General features: G+C 49.9%; 1 protein-coding gene across 9 annotated transcripts in view; it reads right to left on the bottom strand.

Annotated features, from left to right (window-relative positions):
• TTC21A (tetratricopeptide repeat domain 21A) overlaps positions 1-15,626 on the bottom strand; it is a 29,964-nt gene that overhangs the window by 13,295 nt on the left and 1,043 nt on the right. For 7 of the 9 annotated variants that reach the window (XR_009048774.1, XM_057705640.1, XM_057705646.1 and 4 more), the window contains exons 2-11: positions 14,931-15,060; positions 14,051-14,161; positions 13,216-13,382; positions 11,767-11,889; positions 9,787-9,944; positions 6,902-6,986; positions 4,937-5,035; positions 3,787-3,979; positions 426-523; positions 58-258 (exon numbers count right to left, since the gene is read on the bottom strand). Coding sequence is in view for 8 of the 9 variants with exons in the window: in XM_057705640.1 (XP_057561623.1) it covers positions 58-258; positions 426-523; positions 3,787-3,979; positions 4,937-5,035; positions 6,902-6,986; positions 9,787-9,944; positions 11,767-11,889; positions 13,216-13,382; positions 14,051-14,161; positions 14,931-15,060 (1,365 nt within the window). In the remaining variant the exon portion in view is untranslated. The remainder of the gene's footprint in view (positions 1-57; positions 259-425; positions 524-3,786; positions 3,980-4,936; positions 5,036-6,901; positions 6,987-9,786; positions 9,945-11,766; positions 11,890-13,215; positions 13,383-14,050; positions 14,162-14,930; positions 15,061-15,626) is intronic. The other 2 variants (XM_057705641.1, XM_057705645.1) reach the window with 2 other exon arrangements.

The following is a 15,626-nucleotide window of genomic DNA, read 5'->3' as shown; positions in this document are numbered from 1 at the left end:
CTGTCCTCCAGACTGACCCTCTACCCCTGCCCCCATGAAGATGCACCCTCCTCTAACCTGCTTGGGGCAGAAGACCAAGTACTCCTTGGCGATGCAGACCAGGAAGAGGGGGTCGAGCCTTTCGAAGTACTCGGTGCTCAGAGGGAGGGCCTGCATGCTGGAGAAGTGCAGCTCGGCTGCCTCCTTCAGCAACGCCGTGGCCTCCTGCTCCCCCTTGTGCTTCTTGGATGCCAGGAGGGCTTGGAGAAAAACCAGCACCTGTGGGAGACAGGCCCAGGGTCTTGGAAGCAGCACCCACTGGGCAGAGTCGGCAGACAAGGGCAAAGCAGCCCAGGCCATCTTGGTTGCTTTACTGGAAACGGGGTGGGAGGAGGGCAGGACGGGGCACAATCCTGGAGCAACCCCGGCGCCCAGAGGGCTCTGACCTCAGACTTCCCAAGGGACTGCTGCACCTCCTTCAGGAATTCCAGCTGGTGCTCAGCCTCCTCCAGGTGGCCGTCTAAGATCTGGCACCAGATGATCCCTGGGATGGGACAGAACCAGGATGAGCAGCCAGCTCTGCCGCCAGCAGTCCACAAGCGAAGGGGACGGGACGGGACGGTGGGTGGCAGGGGACCTTTCCGACTTCTTCATAAAGAGTGGTACGTGCTCAATGTAAAGAATGCAAATCATGAGGCAAGGAAAACATCCCTAGCTCATGTTCTGGCTTTAACTGTGTCTCTCACTAGAGAGAACTAATATGAACACTTTGGGGTATATATCTTCAAACATCTTTCAGAGCATTTCTATGTTATTAGTGTATACCATGTTTTCCCATGTCTACCCCATTCTCTCTAATCTTGACATAATATCACACTGTGGATGCAACCATTTATTTAACTACTGCCCTACTGACGGACGCCTCATTTCACATTTAGTTTGTCTGCAGCGTTTAAATATTACAATGCCATGGTCAACATTCTTGTGTGTTCTAATTCCTGAAGTAGTTGATAGGTCAAAGGGCATGCATATCTAAAACGTTGACAGATAAGGCCAGCTTGTCTTCCAAGGATATTTGAATTAATATTACTTCCAAGAATTTGAAAGTGTTCTTTCTTTCCCCACAACATCACAAACATACTTTACTCTCTACCAGGCTAAAGAGTGAATTCACATTTTAATTCACATTAAAAAAAATTTTTTTTAGGGATTTTTTTAATATATTTATATATTGAACATCTTTTTCTATATTTAATGGTCTTTTCTACTGTGACGTTCCTGCTCATAGCTTTTCCCTGTTTTCCTTCTGATAGATTTCTCTCTCTCTCTCTCTGTATGTATGTATATATTTTTATATTCTTTATATGTACTCTTTGCTACAAACATTTTCCATTAGTTTGCCTCACCTTTTAACTATTTTACTGTGCCTTTTGCCAGCCATTAGTTTTAAATTTTTACATAGTCAAATTGGTCAAATGCTGTCCTTTACAGCTTCTGAGTTTGTGGGTAGGCTTAGCATCCCCCAGGGAACACAAGTCCAACTTAATTTTTATGTTTAAATATGGAATTCATCTGGAACTTATTTTTGAGGATAGTGTGAGATGGGCATTTGTTTTTTTCATAATGGATAGTCAGCTGTCCAATCACGAGTTACTGAAACTCTATTGGTTTGAAATGTCATTTTTATCGTAAGACCTGTTTCTTTCCCATTTATTTATTTGTTTATTCCAGTGTTGGCCTCATACTGACTTAACTACTCTTGTTTTGAGATATGTTTTGATATTGGGAGGACAAATTCCCTCTGTTCCTCCTATTCTTTTTTTTACAAGATATCCCTTCGCCATTTTGGTGCCTTTATTTCAGTCTTTCAAATCACCAATTTGGTTTCCAATTATATCCATCCCACTATTTGCCTCATCTATGGAATTTTTTACTTTGCAATAATCATATTTTAAAATTTCAGCAACTTTCTTTTGTTCTCTGTATTTTTTTCCTAGTAGCATGTTCTTTTTTCAATATGCACTTCTCTTTTTAACTTAATTAATTTATTTGGTTGCATGGGTCTTAGTTGTGACAGGCAGGCTCCTTAGTTGTGGCTGGCAGGCTCCTTAGTTGCAGCACGTACGTGGGATCTAGTTCCCTGACCAAGGATGGAACCCGGGCTCCCTGCGTTGGGAACTCTGAGTCTTAACCACTGTGTCACCAGGGAAGTCCCCCAGTAGCATGTTCTTTACTTACTGACATAACAGCCTCTAGAGCCAGCCAACATGGGAGGTGTTTGGGGGGAAAAGCCTTTTCTGTATCTGGCTTTAACTTTGCTCCTCAGAAGGGCACTGCTTTGCATGTTCGACTTGGTCCCTCTTTCAAACTGCTAGTAGATTTATAAGTGGACGAGAGTGATGAGTTTTAGCATCCGGGGCAGATTTCCCAAATTTTTAAGGTCACTGATTTCCCCAGACAGGCCAGATAAGATGGATGAGTCCAGGACACACACGAGTGGGCTCGGCCTGGGCTGGAGTGTGCGGACTTGCCTTTTGGCTGATGGGCTGGGACTCTCCCTTGAATGAGCAAGTAAGGAAGGACTCAGCCTGGCGGAGGAATGTTTCCGAGGATTTTGCCTATGTGCCGGGCACCCAAGTCTTTTTGTCCTTCACGTCCCTGATGCTGGTGGGGTGTCATGGGGGACTCTGTTTTGCTCCCTCCTACCCCAGTGCCTGGTAAAAGCCTCCTTGATCCCATTCTCTGGCTCTCAATAACTCTCCTGTTATCTCGATGACTACCCCAATGGCATGTTTTACTCCCAGCCTCTGGGGATCCCAAGCTTATGTTTTTTAAAATTTTCCTTTTCTTAGACCCCTTTGGGGAAAGCTGATCTATTAATTTCTCTCACTGTCCCATCTCTGCCCATGTTGGCTTATGGATTTTTAGACCTGCTTGGAGTCTCCATGTGTTGGATGCAATCTGCTTTATAGTCTCTAGAAATATGAAGTCCTTCAAAGTTCCTGGTCCACTGAAGGCACCTTTCCCTGTTTCTGAGGCTGCTACGGGGACTTGTTATCTTTTTAAAACGTCGCCCATGATTTCTGTGGGATCTGGGGAGGGAGGAAGAGGTTATGACGGCTGAGTCAGCCTGACATGTCGAACCAGAAATCAAGACCAACCACTTGGCTTTTTTGATTGTGCTGCACAGATGAGGAGCCTGGAGTGTAGAGGGAAGTGACTTGCCCCAAAAGACACAACTCCTCAGAGCCGGGGCAAGAAGCTGGTCATGAGACTGCCTCCACTAAAATCAGGATTTGCCGGAGACCACAGATTTGAGGGCTTTGTGTAAAAATGAAAATTGGGCTGTGGAAAATTCATTTGACCTTTATATAAAGTGGGAGGGAAGCGTTGGGACAGCAGGGAAGTAAAACTCTCAAAACTACTCACTCCAGTGGCCTTTCAGCGCAGTGGCCTGAAGAGGGAGGGTCTACAGAGGTGAGGCTAGAGGCTCTGAGGAGGGCGTGCTCTGGGAGTAGAACTGTCTCCCGCACGGGCCTGGTGAGGCCTGAGAGGAGGCAGGGCTGACTGAGCATAACAGGCTGAGTGTGGCTATCAGAGGTCGGATATAGATCAGAATGGCTCCAACCACTTTTGAGAATTCCTGTGCCTCTTACATGTGGATTCGTGAACGGGCACCCCATCATACAATGCAGCGCCAAGCACACACACACTCTAGGGAGAATGCTTCCCAGCCCCTCTCTCCTGGACCCACGGAGGCCCCTAACCCCGCCCTGCCGCCCCTCGCTCTGCCCGGCCTGCACAGACCTGTCAAGGCAGCCACGCTGCTCTCGTCCAGTTTCATGGCCTCCGAGTACCACAGAGATGCCTCCTTCACTCGGTCCTGCAGGATGAAGAGGTAGCCCAGCTCCGTGGCCACGTGGGTGTAGGAGGATGTGGCCATGAAGGCTCGCTCGATGAAGCTACACACCAGCCGCATAATTGCCTGGTGCCTCCCACACTGCGAGGAACAGACATGGGAACGGGGAAGCCAGTCAGTCCAGCCTATCTGAACGACGCCATGTCACTTTGGCAGGACTGGGGGGTGCTCAGGAGAGCCCAAGAGGTACCCTGTGTCCAGGCAGCCAGGTCTAGGTAGCTGTCCAGCTCCCAAAGAACCCCCTGTTGGTCACATGTGTGGAACCTGCCTCCAGCCACAGGGCCCTCCGAGGGACCCAGTGCCTATCTGGTCACAGTCATTGTGAGTCACCAGGAGGTTTTTCACAAATTGAAGTTGCATGAGAGAAACTCTTTGTGTCCCACTGATGGAAAGTGGCTTTGAAGGCTGCGAGCAGCCACATTCCCTGCCATGTGTGGAGAACGAGGCAGAGAGAATCAGACACAGATGTGGAGGGACAGAGGGTGTCTCGGGGGCATTCAATTCCCCAGAGCTGCCCCTGTTCTTATGGCAATTCCTTCTAGTAAATCCTGCTCTGGGGCTCAAGGGTCTTACAGAGACAGATGGTTTGGCAGCTTGGTCTGTTTGCATCTTGCCTGGTGTCGGAGAGGCTTAGGCAGGCCAGCCTCACCAGGTCTCTTCCACAGAAGGAATCTGGGAGTCTGGTGCTCCAGCACCCTGAGGCTAGAGCTGGGTGTTGCTCTGCTGTACCACAGCTGTGCCACTGCCCTCCTTCCCCAAATAGGACACCTCCCTCTCTGAAAGCACTTCTAGACCTCACCTCTGTGATCTTTATAGCATCTCTGAAGGGCACACAGGCGCAGGCTACAGAGCCCACATGATACAGTGACTGGCTGGAGGCAGGCAGGGGCCCCAGGGTCTGGGCCACCAGCCTGAGAGGCCTAGTCTAAGCCAGAGGGGGAGGGGCAGGGTCCCCAGGGAGCTTCCGGGGGATCACGGATCTCCCCTGGGGAACATAAAAAGAAGCGCTAGTTCAGAAACTAGGGAGCACCTTCTTACCAGTCTGCTCACCGCAAGAATTTTTTTAAGATGGAGGCTTGGATTTTGGGGCTCTCTTGTTTCCAGTGCCTTAATCAGGTCTCTAACGTGCTCGGCAGCCTGCAAGAACAAAACACGATGTCAAAGGCAGTATGTAACAGGGGAGTGGGGCAGAGGTTCTCAACTGTGGCTGTCCATGAACACCAGCTGGGAGATCTTAAAAAAAACCCGGGCCCCCAAGCCAGCCCCAGAGATTCAGAGTTTATTGGCCTTGGGTGGCCCTAGGCTTCAGTATTACTTCGGAGCCTCATAGGTGGAGCTTTCAGGAACATTATTCACCCCAGAGCTGGCACTGCCCTTTTGTTCAAAAATCTGTGACGAGCAGCTGCCCTTTGGGACACCCCCAGGCAGGGCCAGGAGCCAGCTGTCACAGTGCCCACACGGCGCCCACCAGGCTGGCGGCAAACCCCGTGGGCTGGCCCAGGAGCCAACCAACCTCTGGCCCCAAACCTCTGGTCCATTTTGATGTAGTCACCACATTGGTGCCTCTGTCATTCTAGTGAATTCTCCCAACGACCCTGTAAGTCAGTGTAACTATCGATGCCCAAGTTTTCCAGTCCAGCGGATGAAGGGTCAGAAACGTCAGGTCATTTGCCCAAGGTTACCCAGCCACATAGGTGGCTAACTGACCCTAAAGCCTGTGTTCTTTCCAATGGACTCTTCTGCCCACTCTCTGTGTGGGGGTAGGGAGTCCTTAGTCCCCAGCTGCAAAGACGTGCCAGAAGAGAAGCCTGGCGTGGGGTGGATCTTTTCTGCAAGACTAGAACTGGGCAGCCTGAGCTGGGGCCAGCAGCAGATCCCAGGGTTTGAGACGGGGGAGAAGGAGAAGCGTTAAATGCTAACTGCCCTTGGGCCTAACCCTCAGGCCAGGCCCTGGGAAGGTCTGCCCAGGACTCTGGGGTCTCAGGGAGCTGAGGACAGGCCTGTTCTCTCGTTCCGACCCAGAGACAGTGGTAGAGCCCTTTACGAGGGCTCCTCCCAGATACGAATGGTGCCCTCCACCTCACCCCACCCTGCAAAATCCATAATTTCAGAGCTGGCCAGAAGGAACCAGAAACTTCCTCTTCCTGCCATGACCTGTTAGAGCCTCTCGATTTGTCACACTCTCCGCAGAGGCAATGTCTTTATTAAGAAGGCAGGGTTTTAGCTCAACACACAAGCTCTTTTTGAAAATAAAAACTTGTCTGGGCTTGGAGGTTTTCATTAAAAAGTTCTAAGTGATTCTGACTGCAATTGAGGGCTCTTTGGGTTTCTTTGGAAAACTACAAGGCTTACGAGTGAGTTTGGCGCCAGGTAGTGCCTGGTCAATACCTGAGCAATTCCAACCATTACTTAAAAAAAGGTACTTCCTGAAATATGAAACACAACCATGGGGAATTCCCTGGTGGTCCAGTGGTTAGGACTCAGCGCTTTCAGTGCCATAGGCCTGGGTTCAATCCCTGGTCACAGAACTAAGATCCTGCAAGTCATGCGGTGTGGCAAACAAACAAACAAAAAGAAAACCCCCACCACAACCACGACTTCTATCAGTTAACACGGAGCAAATTATTGTAGTGCTCTGTGCACTGTTCCCAGCTGTCCCACTTGTCATCTCATTTAGTCCTTATAACAATCTCACAGAGAAGGTGGAATTATTTCCATTTTATAGATGAGCATCCTGGGGCTCATCCAGGTGGAAATACCTGCCCAGGGTCACACAGGGAACACGTGGCAGAACCAGAGTCAGCCTCACTGCTGGCCTTTGGAGCTGTGTGGCTCAAAGACCAAATTAGAGCAGACCTCCCTGGCAGGGAGTGTGGGGGAAGGGGGAAGGAGCTGAGAACCAGGGAGCCCCCTCCAAGGCCTTGGGAGTGGAGGTGTGGTGAGGGGTCCCTCCTTGGCTGTGTTGGTTTCAAGACTCAACTTCTGAGTCTTGAAAGAACTTACTGTGGTTATGTTTCCTTCTCTCGCAAGCTCATGCACAGCTAGAATTTGGTAGGCATCAATATTGCTTTCATCTTTTTCTAGGATTCTGAAATAGGAAAAGGAGCCACATGAATTGAGAGCATTCAGAGGCAAGGCTAGGATGGTGTGGCAGAACTTCTGATTGTCTCCTAACATCCATTCTCCCCTTCTCTTTTTAACAATAGAACCCCCAGAGTGCTGGGGCATGGGGCTACCTGAATAAAGACTACATTTCCCAGTCCCCCTTTGCAGCTCAGGTGTAACTGTGTGATTACGTTTTGGCCAATGGGATGCAAGTGAAAGTGCCCAGGGTATATCCAGTGGTGCCCCTACAGCATGCCTTCCATTTCTTTTCTTTCCTCCTTCCTGCTGGCTGGAATCTGGACCCTGGGGGCAACATCCTAGGAACGGGACAGCAGTGAGAGAGAAGGGGCCTGGGACCTTACAGAGTTAAGCTGTCATCCTAGCTCTGGCCCACCACCCACACTTTTCCCTGAGAGAGGGATAACCTTTTATGTTACTTAAGTCACATGTTTGGGGGTGTCTTTGTGACAGAAGCCCATTATATCCCAAATAACACAGGCATGACCGTGGTACCAAGGTCCGAGGGGTGCCAGAGAGGTGCTTGGAGGGCAGTCTGTGGCTGTAAGATGGAAATGAACCTTGGTTTCCATCATGTGTCACTGGGAAGATGCAGCTCCTGATCATACTGTGGAGTTTTCAATATTGTTCCTCTCTTTCTTTTTTTAAAAAATTTATTCTTATTTTTTGGCCACGCTGAGTGGCATGCAGGATCTTAGTTCCCCAGTCAGGGATCGAACCCTGCCCCCTGGATTAGGAGCATGGAATCTTAACCACTGGACTGCCAGGGAAGTCCCAATATTCTGTTTCTTCATAGGAAATTTCATATTTTCAGCCTGATCAGGGAAAGGCCCTTCTGCTTAATAGACAATTACTCTAATTGACATATAAAATTCCAACAAGATTAGGCACAGTCAACGCTCAAAGAGTTCTAAGCATTTATGATGATTTTGAAGGCACTGTGCACCTCATAATTTGGAAATTAAAAAAAAACTTTTAAAAGACATAGAGACTAAAAAAGAATCAGAACGAATGTTAGAAAATTCTTAGAACCAAATGATATTGAAGATATTACTGAAGTATCCAAATGTGTTGATACTGTTAAATGGTGCCTCAAGGGACATCCATAGACTTAAATGCTTATCTTCTAAAAGAAGACTGAGAATGGCCAGGCATCCAACTAAAAGTTAGACAATAACAGCAGAGTAACTCCATAGGAGGTGGTTGGCAGAAAATAATAAAGAGCAGAAATTAATAAATTAGAAAACAAAGATACAATATTTTGCATCAATAAAACTCAAAGCTGGTTCTTTATCAAGACTAATGAAAGAGACATTATTTTAGTATCAGTGGAGAAAAATAAGAGAGAAGGAAAAAATAAACAATATTAGGGCTGAAAAGAAAAACACACCCACAGAGAACAGAGATTGAAAAAGCAATGGGGGAAGGACTTCCCTGGTGGTCCAGTGGTTAGGACTCTGGGCTTCCATTGCAGGGGGCATGGTTTTGACTCCTGGGTGGGGAACTAAGATCCTGTATGCTGCAAGGCACAGCAGAAAAAAAAAAAAAAAAAATTAAAGAGCAATGGGGGATCTCTATGAACTGGGAAACCTTCCATGAGGGAACGCATTGGGTGTTGGACTCAACTCATTTGCACCAAACACCTTCTCCCTGCAGGTGGGGGCAGCAGGGCCTGGGCAGGGAGGCCTTCAGCCAGGTGTTTCCAGGTATCCTATGGGCCCAAGGCAGAGCCTCCAAAGCAAGCTTTTGACCCAGCTCCTGCCAAGGACACCCGCCAGGTGTCAACTGTGAGAGACCCGCCCAGGTCTGGCACAGGCTGGAATCACTTTCAGTTTCCTACCAGCGCCTCTGAGACTCAAATTCCAGTTATCATTAGAAACGTTATCATCCCTCTACAGGGAAGGAAGAGGTATGTGTGCGTTTTGTTTTCTTTTTCCACACAATTTAGTAACAACTTGTAGTGGTGACTCATGGTCACCCTGAAAAAAACACAGACCATTAACTCTTTTTAGGAAGGAAACTAATACTGTACCTTTTAGGATTACTGTGATAAAAACAGTTAAAGTTAGAGTTTAAAGAAATAAGCTTCAGTTATCTAGAAAATTCCATTCTCAAAAAAACCCTCCATCGCACATCCCTCCCCTGAAGCCATCTTTATCTCTATTCACAGGGAAAGTGCTTCAGGATCATCCTATACTTGCTGTCTGGTTTCCATGAATCCCCATAACTCCTGAAACCTCAGTTGTCCTCCTGATGCACTCAGCTTGCTACTAAAGTCTTCTCTCAGGCAACAATGACCCTTGTCCCCTGAAGTTTTTATTAACGTATACCACACTCACAGTTTTAAGAAGTAAATAATAAAATAGTCCCTTTCTCCCTTTACTCCCCCCCCACCCCGCCCCCCGCCACACACACACTTCTCAGAGACAACTGCTGTTTACCCTGTAACTCTTGTTGCTTTGGGTACCTTTGGGAGTTCCCTCCACTTCTCTCCTAAACACTATGCTTAGACCTGTTGGCAGGCCTATTTCTTGATTCTTCCACTGCAGGCCTCTGCTGCTGGCTTCCTGATGTGACAGGTGAGTGTCTAGTTCACGTCCATCCTCCCTTTCCTCTCCCACCCCCAAAAGCTCCATTGACAATACTGACTTTTATGTCTTATTCCATCAAATACAGCACCTCCCATCTCGCCTCTGGTAAGATGGGAACGATTAGCCCCCTTGGCTGGCAAAGGAAGGGAACAGCAGGTTGGCCTTGTCCCTCACCTGTGTCCCGTTTCTATTGTCTGTTCCCAGTCCTGCCGAGCCAAGAACAGCCGCATCTTTAGGACCAAGGCTGGCAGGAAACTCCCCCAGGCGACGGTGATCTGGTTTACCACCTCCAGGGCCCCCGAGTAGTTCTGTAGCATCATGAAGTACGTTGCCTGTCAAAAGCCAAAGAAAAGAGCCCACTGGTGCCCACGAAGGATAGGGGTTGGTGTCAGGGTCCCCACCAGACAGGAGCAGAGCCTGACATGTGGGCAGGAGTCGTCACTCAGAGTGACAAATCAGGGTCCACAGCAGTCTTGGGTTCCTCGTCAGGCAAGGCAGGGGCTCCAGGAGACAGCTGAGCCCTGAGCAGGCCTGGGACAGAGCAAGGTCATGGGAGGACCTCCCTGTAGTGGAGAAGCTGGGGCTTGGCACTTTCCAATTCCACATATAGCCCATCATTTCCCAATCACTTTCCTAAAATTCACCACTGGAAACTGCTCACTGGGGCCAGTGCAGCAACTCAGAATTGGTTAGGGTTTGCAGGTAACCCTCTTCCCCCATGCAAGCCTGCAGTGCTTTTTCTCTCTCAAGGCCCACAGGGCTGGGGTCATGGCCTCTGCAGGCAGCCAGCCACCAGGCTCTCCTGGGCGGGTCATGACACAGATGCCTAAGGGGCAGAGGGCAAAGTTCCCAAAAGGCGTGAAACTGGACTCTGAAAGGATGGCTTTGGCTTACAGTAACCCTCCATTAAGAGCCTTATTAAAAACAAGAGGAGGATTATTCTAAATAAAGATTTATGCATAAATATGTTCACTGTAGCACTCTTTCTAAGTGTCTGACTAGAAACAATCTCAATATCCAAACAACAGGAGGCGGGGTTGGCAAATTACATTAGGCCCACACAATAGGGGCCTGGCTTCATGTAGACATTCAAAATGGCATGTGCTTATGACATGACCTTACAGGCAAAGAGAGAAACCAAACGGTAAGGGGCCCTATGATTAGAACTATATGAACTGCCCACACCATCTCCCACCCCGTGGTGGGTGCTATGTGTAATCTCCTTCGGGGCCAGGGCAGCTGGCCACTGATAGCTCTCGGGGGAGTCTCCCTCCTGGGATCACCCGTGGCTGTAGGGAGCTGCCCGCTACCAGGTCACACCCCTCCCTGAGGGGCAGCCCACAGCCAGCATTTCGTCAGTGAAGAGGGTCAGTGAAGGGCCCTCCCAGCTCCATAATTCTAAGCAGAGCTGGCTGAGGCCTTCACTGGGGCTGCTTCACAGCCCAAATTCTCCCTCCTGCTTCCTTCACTTCCTCCACAAGTGTGGATCCTAAGGGACCTGCTAAACCTCCTGTGTGATAACCTCATGGCCTCTGCTCCCCAAAAAACCATGGAAGGCACACCCTGAACCAACATGTAGAAGAAAGACTTGGAGGCATGGCCCTAAAGTGTTAACATGGGTTATTCACGGGTGGTGAGGCTAAGGATGCTGTTTTAAATCACTTTTTGACTTTCTTACACTTCTGGTTTTTTAATAAGTATGCATTCATTTTATAAGAAAGGTATGTACAACCAGAAGTGGACACGAGGATGGTTTTTCTCTCATGGATTGATTCAATGAGGGCCACATCAGAAAAAGGAAACGATTTAAATTAAGATCAGAAAATACAAAACACGTACCTCCCTTCTCTTATGGCCAGCTAAGTGAATTTAACAGGTGAGATGAGAAAGTGTGAAAGAAAGATGCATAGGAAAGGCGCAGTGGGTGAAAACAAAAGGCAAAGAGACAAAGTGTGCCAGAGCCCAGGGAGTCTAGCCCCCAAGGAGACCCGACACAGGAGATGGAAACTCAAGACTGGGCAGGAAGCAGGGAGGACCGGAGCAGGCCCGGGGCTGCTATGTGACCCTGACGCTCTCTGGACCTCTCTTCCTCCTCCACCAGGTCGGGGGCCTAGAGACTGAGGTCTCCGGGTGGGGACACTCTCGCCCTCCTACCTTTCCCATCAGCCCCAGCACATCTTTGGTGTCCTGAATGCCATGCTCCAGGTACTTGATGGACTTCTTCACCACGTGCGGTTTGTCTGAGCTGAGGTCCATCCAGCCTCTGAGCACGTAGCCCTGGCATGAGAACAAGGGGAAAGATGAAGTGCTTGCTGCTGCATCGCCTCCATCCAGCCTGCCCTTCATCACTCCACTCCCCGAGGCCCTGCCTGCCCCTGCTGCTCCCAGGTCCCAGGGCAGCCCTGCTCTCTCCCTGCAGGCCTTCGTACCTCTTGTTCCTTCATCTGGAATGCCCTACCCAGTATGCACCCCCCAAACCAGGTCCCTTTATAGGATTAACTACCACCAGTCTTTAAGACTCAGCTGAGGGGGCCCCTCCTGTAGGAGGCTTTCCTTGGCCTTCCAGGCTGGGTTGGGGCCCTCCCTGTGACCCCCACGGTTCTCTGGCCCCTTATGGAGGCGCTACCACCTGTCTTGTCACTGCCTATTTATTTCACACTGGGGTCAGGGTGCCAGGGCAGGGCCACTCCTGCTCCCTCCACTCCTTAGACCAGCACAGAGCCTGGCATGCATGGGAAGCTGGGAATGCCCTCTGAGCGGGCAAGTGGCCGTGCCGAGCTCATGGGCCTTGCGGGCTCCCCTCCAGCCTTCACCCGCCTCACCTGGCAGGTGCCACAGGTCACGTCCAGGAGGCAAGATTGGAGGGGTGCTTGGAAGACCCTGCCCTGAAGCATCTCTCATGGCCTACAGCAGGCTTCTCAATTCTTTTCCATTATTGCTCTCCTAAGGAGACTTTTTAGACATTTCTCCCCTAATCATTCCCTCCCCCTACAAGAAATTTTATTATCACAGATATAGCATTTATGTACTGTGTGTATATGCGTTTTACACATAAACGGTGAGGTTTTTTTCATCCCCTCCTCCAAGAACCAATTTTCACCGCCTTGGGGGGCTGGGGGTGATATATGCCCTGCTGAGTTGCACAGCCTAGACTGAGGCTTCTAATTCTACCACAAGTACAATTCTACAGCACACGAGATCCACCGCATACGAGATCTTCCGTGTGAGCCACTGCTGATACCCAGCAGATCACTGCGAGGAAGGAATGCAGGCCCAGTGTAGCCAGCGCATCTAGTTTTGCAAAAGAACCAAGAAATCTGGACTTTTAGGTAAAAATCTTCTGATTTCTAAATGTCGGCAACTAATTATTAAGATTTTAAAAACATACAGAGCAGGCCATAAAACACGTATCTGTAGATCCGACTCTATGGACAAAGGCCATGTGTAGTTGTCTTAACCCTGAGCCAACATGGGTCTGGTTGGTGTCTGGGTGTGGCCCTCCCCCAGTCCCAGGGCCCTCCATGGGAGTAAGGGCCACTCTTTATGATGTGTTCAGATGCTGCTTTCTTTAGCTGTTGCCCCCATGATGCCCATGGCCGGTACCTCTCTGGAGCTGCTGGAGACCTTCAATGTGCGGTCAATATACTCCTTGGCCTTGTCATGGCGGCCCATGAGCCAGAGGAAGAGGCCGGCATAGTACAGGGCAGTCCCGCTGGCTGTCTTGCGGATTTCCTTCAGGTTGCTCTCAAGCTCCTGAATTGCTTCTCGGTCTGGGAATCCGAGAGATAGGAGGAAGAGGATAGTAGGATGGGAAGATTTGTCTAGTCTTGCCTCTGGACACTCTGGGCCTCCCTCAAGACATGGAGCCAACTACATGATGGCCCAGGGCCTGGGAACCAGCAACACTGGCCCCTGTGACGGCACCGGAGCTGCCCAGCCCTGGACTTGGGTTTGCTGGCTGAGATTTATCTTCTTCCCTCTGTGCCCAGCACTTTGCTGGGCAGACAGTCAAATCTGAATCCCTCACCTCAGGCCCACAATCCATTCTGGGTGGGGAAATAGTAGTTGGTACATAGTCTTTTGGAATGTCTCCCTGACTCTAGAGAGGTGGAGGTTAGGGGTAGAATTTTGTATTTTGGCTCGGTTTTTCTCGACAAAATCTTGGCAAAGGAAAGCAGGGTGTTTCCCCAGCTCTTGGGACGTGGAAGGAGGACCCCTCCCACTGTCATGCTCTGCGTCTATGGTTCCCACTCAACTGGGCCTGGGCATGGGGTCTTCTCTGAGGTCTCCGTGGGGAGGGGACTGCAGTCACTCCTCACAGCAGCTGCAGTCTTGGGTGCACACACTTCCTGCAGCAGCCCGAGAGGGGCTATATCTCCGGAGTGGGGCTCTTTTTTTCCCTGCTTGGCCAGGCCCGGTTAAGCATGGCTGCACTCACCAATGGTTTCACAGCACTTGTGAGCATAAATGAGAGCCATGGTGGAGCACAGGGATACGTCTGGGTGATTCCGGATGCTCTCTAGGCTGCTGATGGCATCCTGGATGCGCTCTGCAAAGACAGCCCACACGGTTATGCTCTGGGACCCCATGCTCAGAGGGCAACTCCATGGTAGACACAGGGCTGACCCAAAGCTTGGTACCACCTGACCCAAGACTTGGACTAACTGGTCCAAAAGGTCACTAATGGCCCAAGTTCCCTGAGGACTGAAACTTCCTGAAAGGGCTGCTGGCGCCATGGTCCAGGCTGCCAGGGTACAGAGGACTTGGAGCTGAGAGATGTACCTGTGAGTATTCGTAAGGATTCCTGTAGGTTGGTTCTGAAAAAGGACCTCTGGGCATTCCCAGCTAGCTGCTCAGCTATATTTATCCTTCCGTGTCCACTGACATTGGCCATGGGCAGCTCAGCCGTCCCCCTGCCCAGAACGACCTCCTAAATGTCAGTGAGTCAGCACCTGCATGGGCCCCACTCCTCTCCCTGCTCCTGTTGCATACCTGCCGGTGGCCACATCTACCACTTTGTCCTTTTCTTGCATGTCTGGCTCTCAGTTTCCAAGCCTGGGATTGGTTCAATAATCTTGCAGTCATCTTCCCCCCACTCATTTTACAGATAGGGAAACTGAGGTGCAGAGCAGGGGTAGTGAGGTCTCTGAGGTCTCAAAAGTCAACTAGATATGGATTACATTCTGTGGGTTAACCTGGGAATCTAGTCGCTGACTGTAAGGCTATTTCCATGGGAACATGACTGGGGTAGAAGTAGGCATCCAAGTGGAGCTGGTGCTAGTGCCTGAGGTCAGAAGGCAGCACTGACGAGCCCTTACCTTCCCTGAGGACTCCATAGGCTTTAAAGAACTGCAGCACTGGGTCATTGCTGAATTTTTCCAGGCCCACGGCCGCGGCCTGCTGCACATGGCGGAAGTACTTTTCTTGGCTGTAGTAAATGATACCAGCCTGCGAGGAGGAAGACACAACTGCAATAGTCCCAGTTCCTTTTCTGTCTCTATTCTGACCCACTCCCTCCCCTATTCCCTACTCCTTCTCCAGTTCTATAAAGAAAGAGAAGAATATTCAGGCCTCATCCTGTTCCTCCCCAGCCCCAGGAACAGCTCCATACAGTTTTCCTGGGAAGGAGTTTGGAGGTGTTTGCTTTGGAATTAACCACAGATTCTGGTTCACATGTGCTGGGGAATTCAACTCAGGTTTTGCCTTAGGAAGGGAATAAGGGGGAAGAAGACCGATAATAAGAATCACGACACCGACAGTCAGAGTTACAAGTTATTGCGGACTAACCACCTGTGGGGAAGTGTATCAAGGGCTTTATGCCTATCATCTTACGCATTATCCTCTCCACATCCTTCACAGTTAAGGAAGCCGAAGGCCATGGAGGCTGTGGCTCGACGAAGGTCATGCAATAAGAGGGGCTGAGATTTCAAAGCGAAGTCTCACTTCCCCTAAAGTTTGTGGCTGCTGGGGTTGGGGATAGATGTGGTTGGATTGTAAACAGCCTTGTGGGCCAT

The sequence above is a fragment of the Hippopotamus amphibius genome, chromosome 13 (genome assembly GCF_030028045.1).
Source record: "Hippopotamus amphibius kiboko isolate mHipAmp2 chromosome 13, mHipAmp2.hap2, whole genome shotgun sequence".
NCBI lineage: Eukaryota > Metazoa > Chordata > Mammalia > Artiodactyla > Hippopotamidae > Hippopotamus > Hippopotamus amphibius.
Note: the sequence above shows the minus strand (reverse complement) of the source record. Positions and strands in the feature narration are given on the sequence as shown.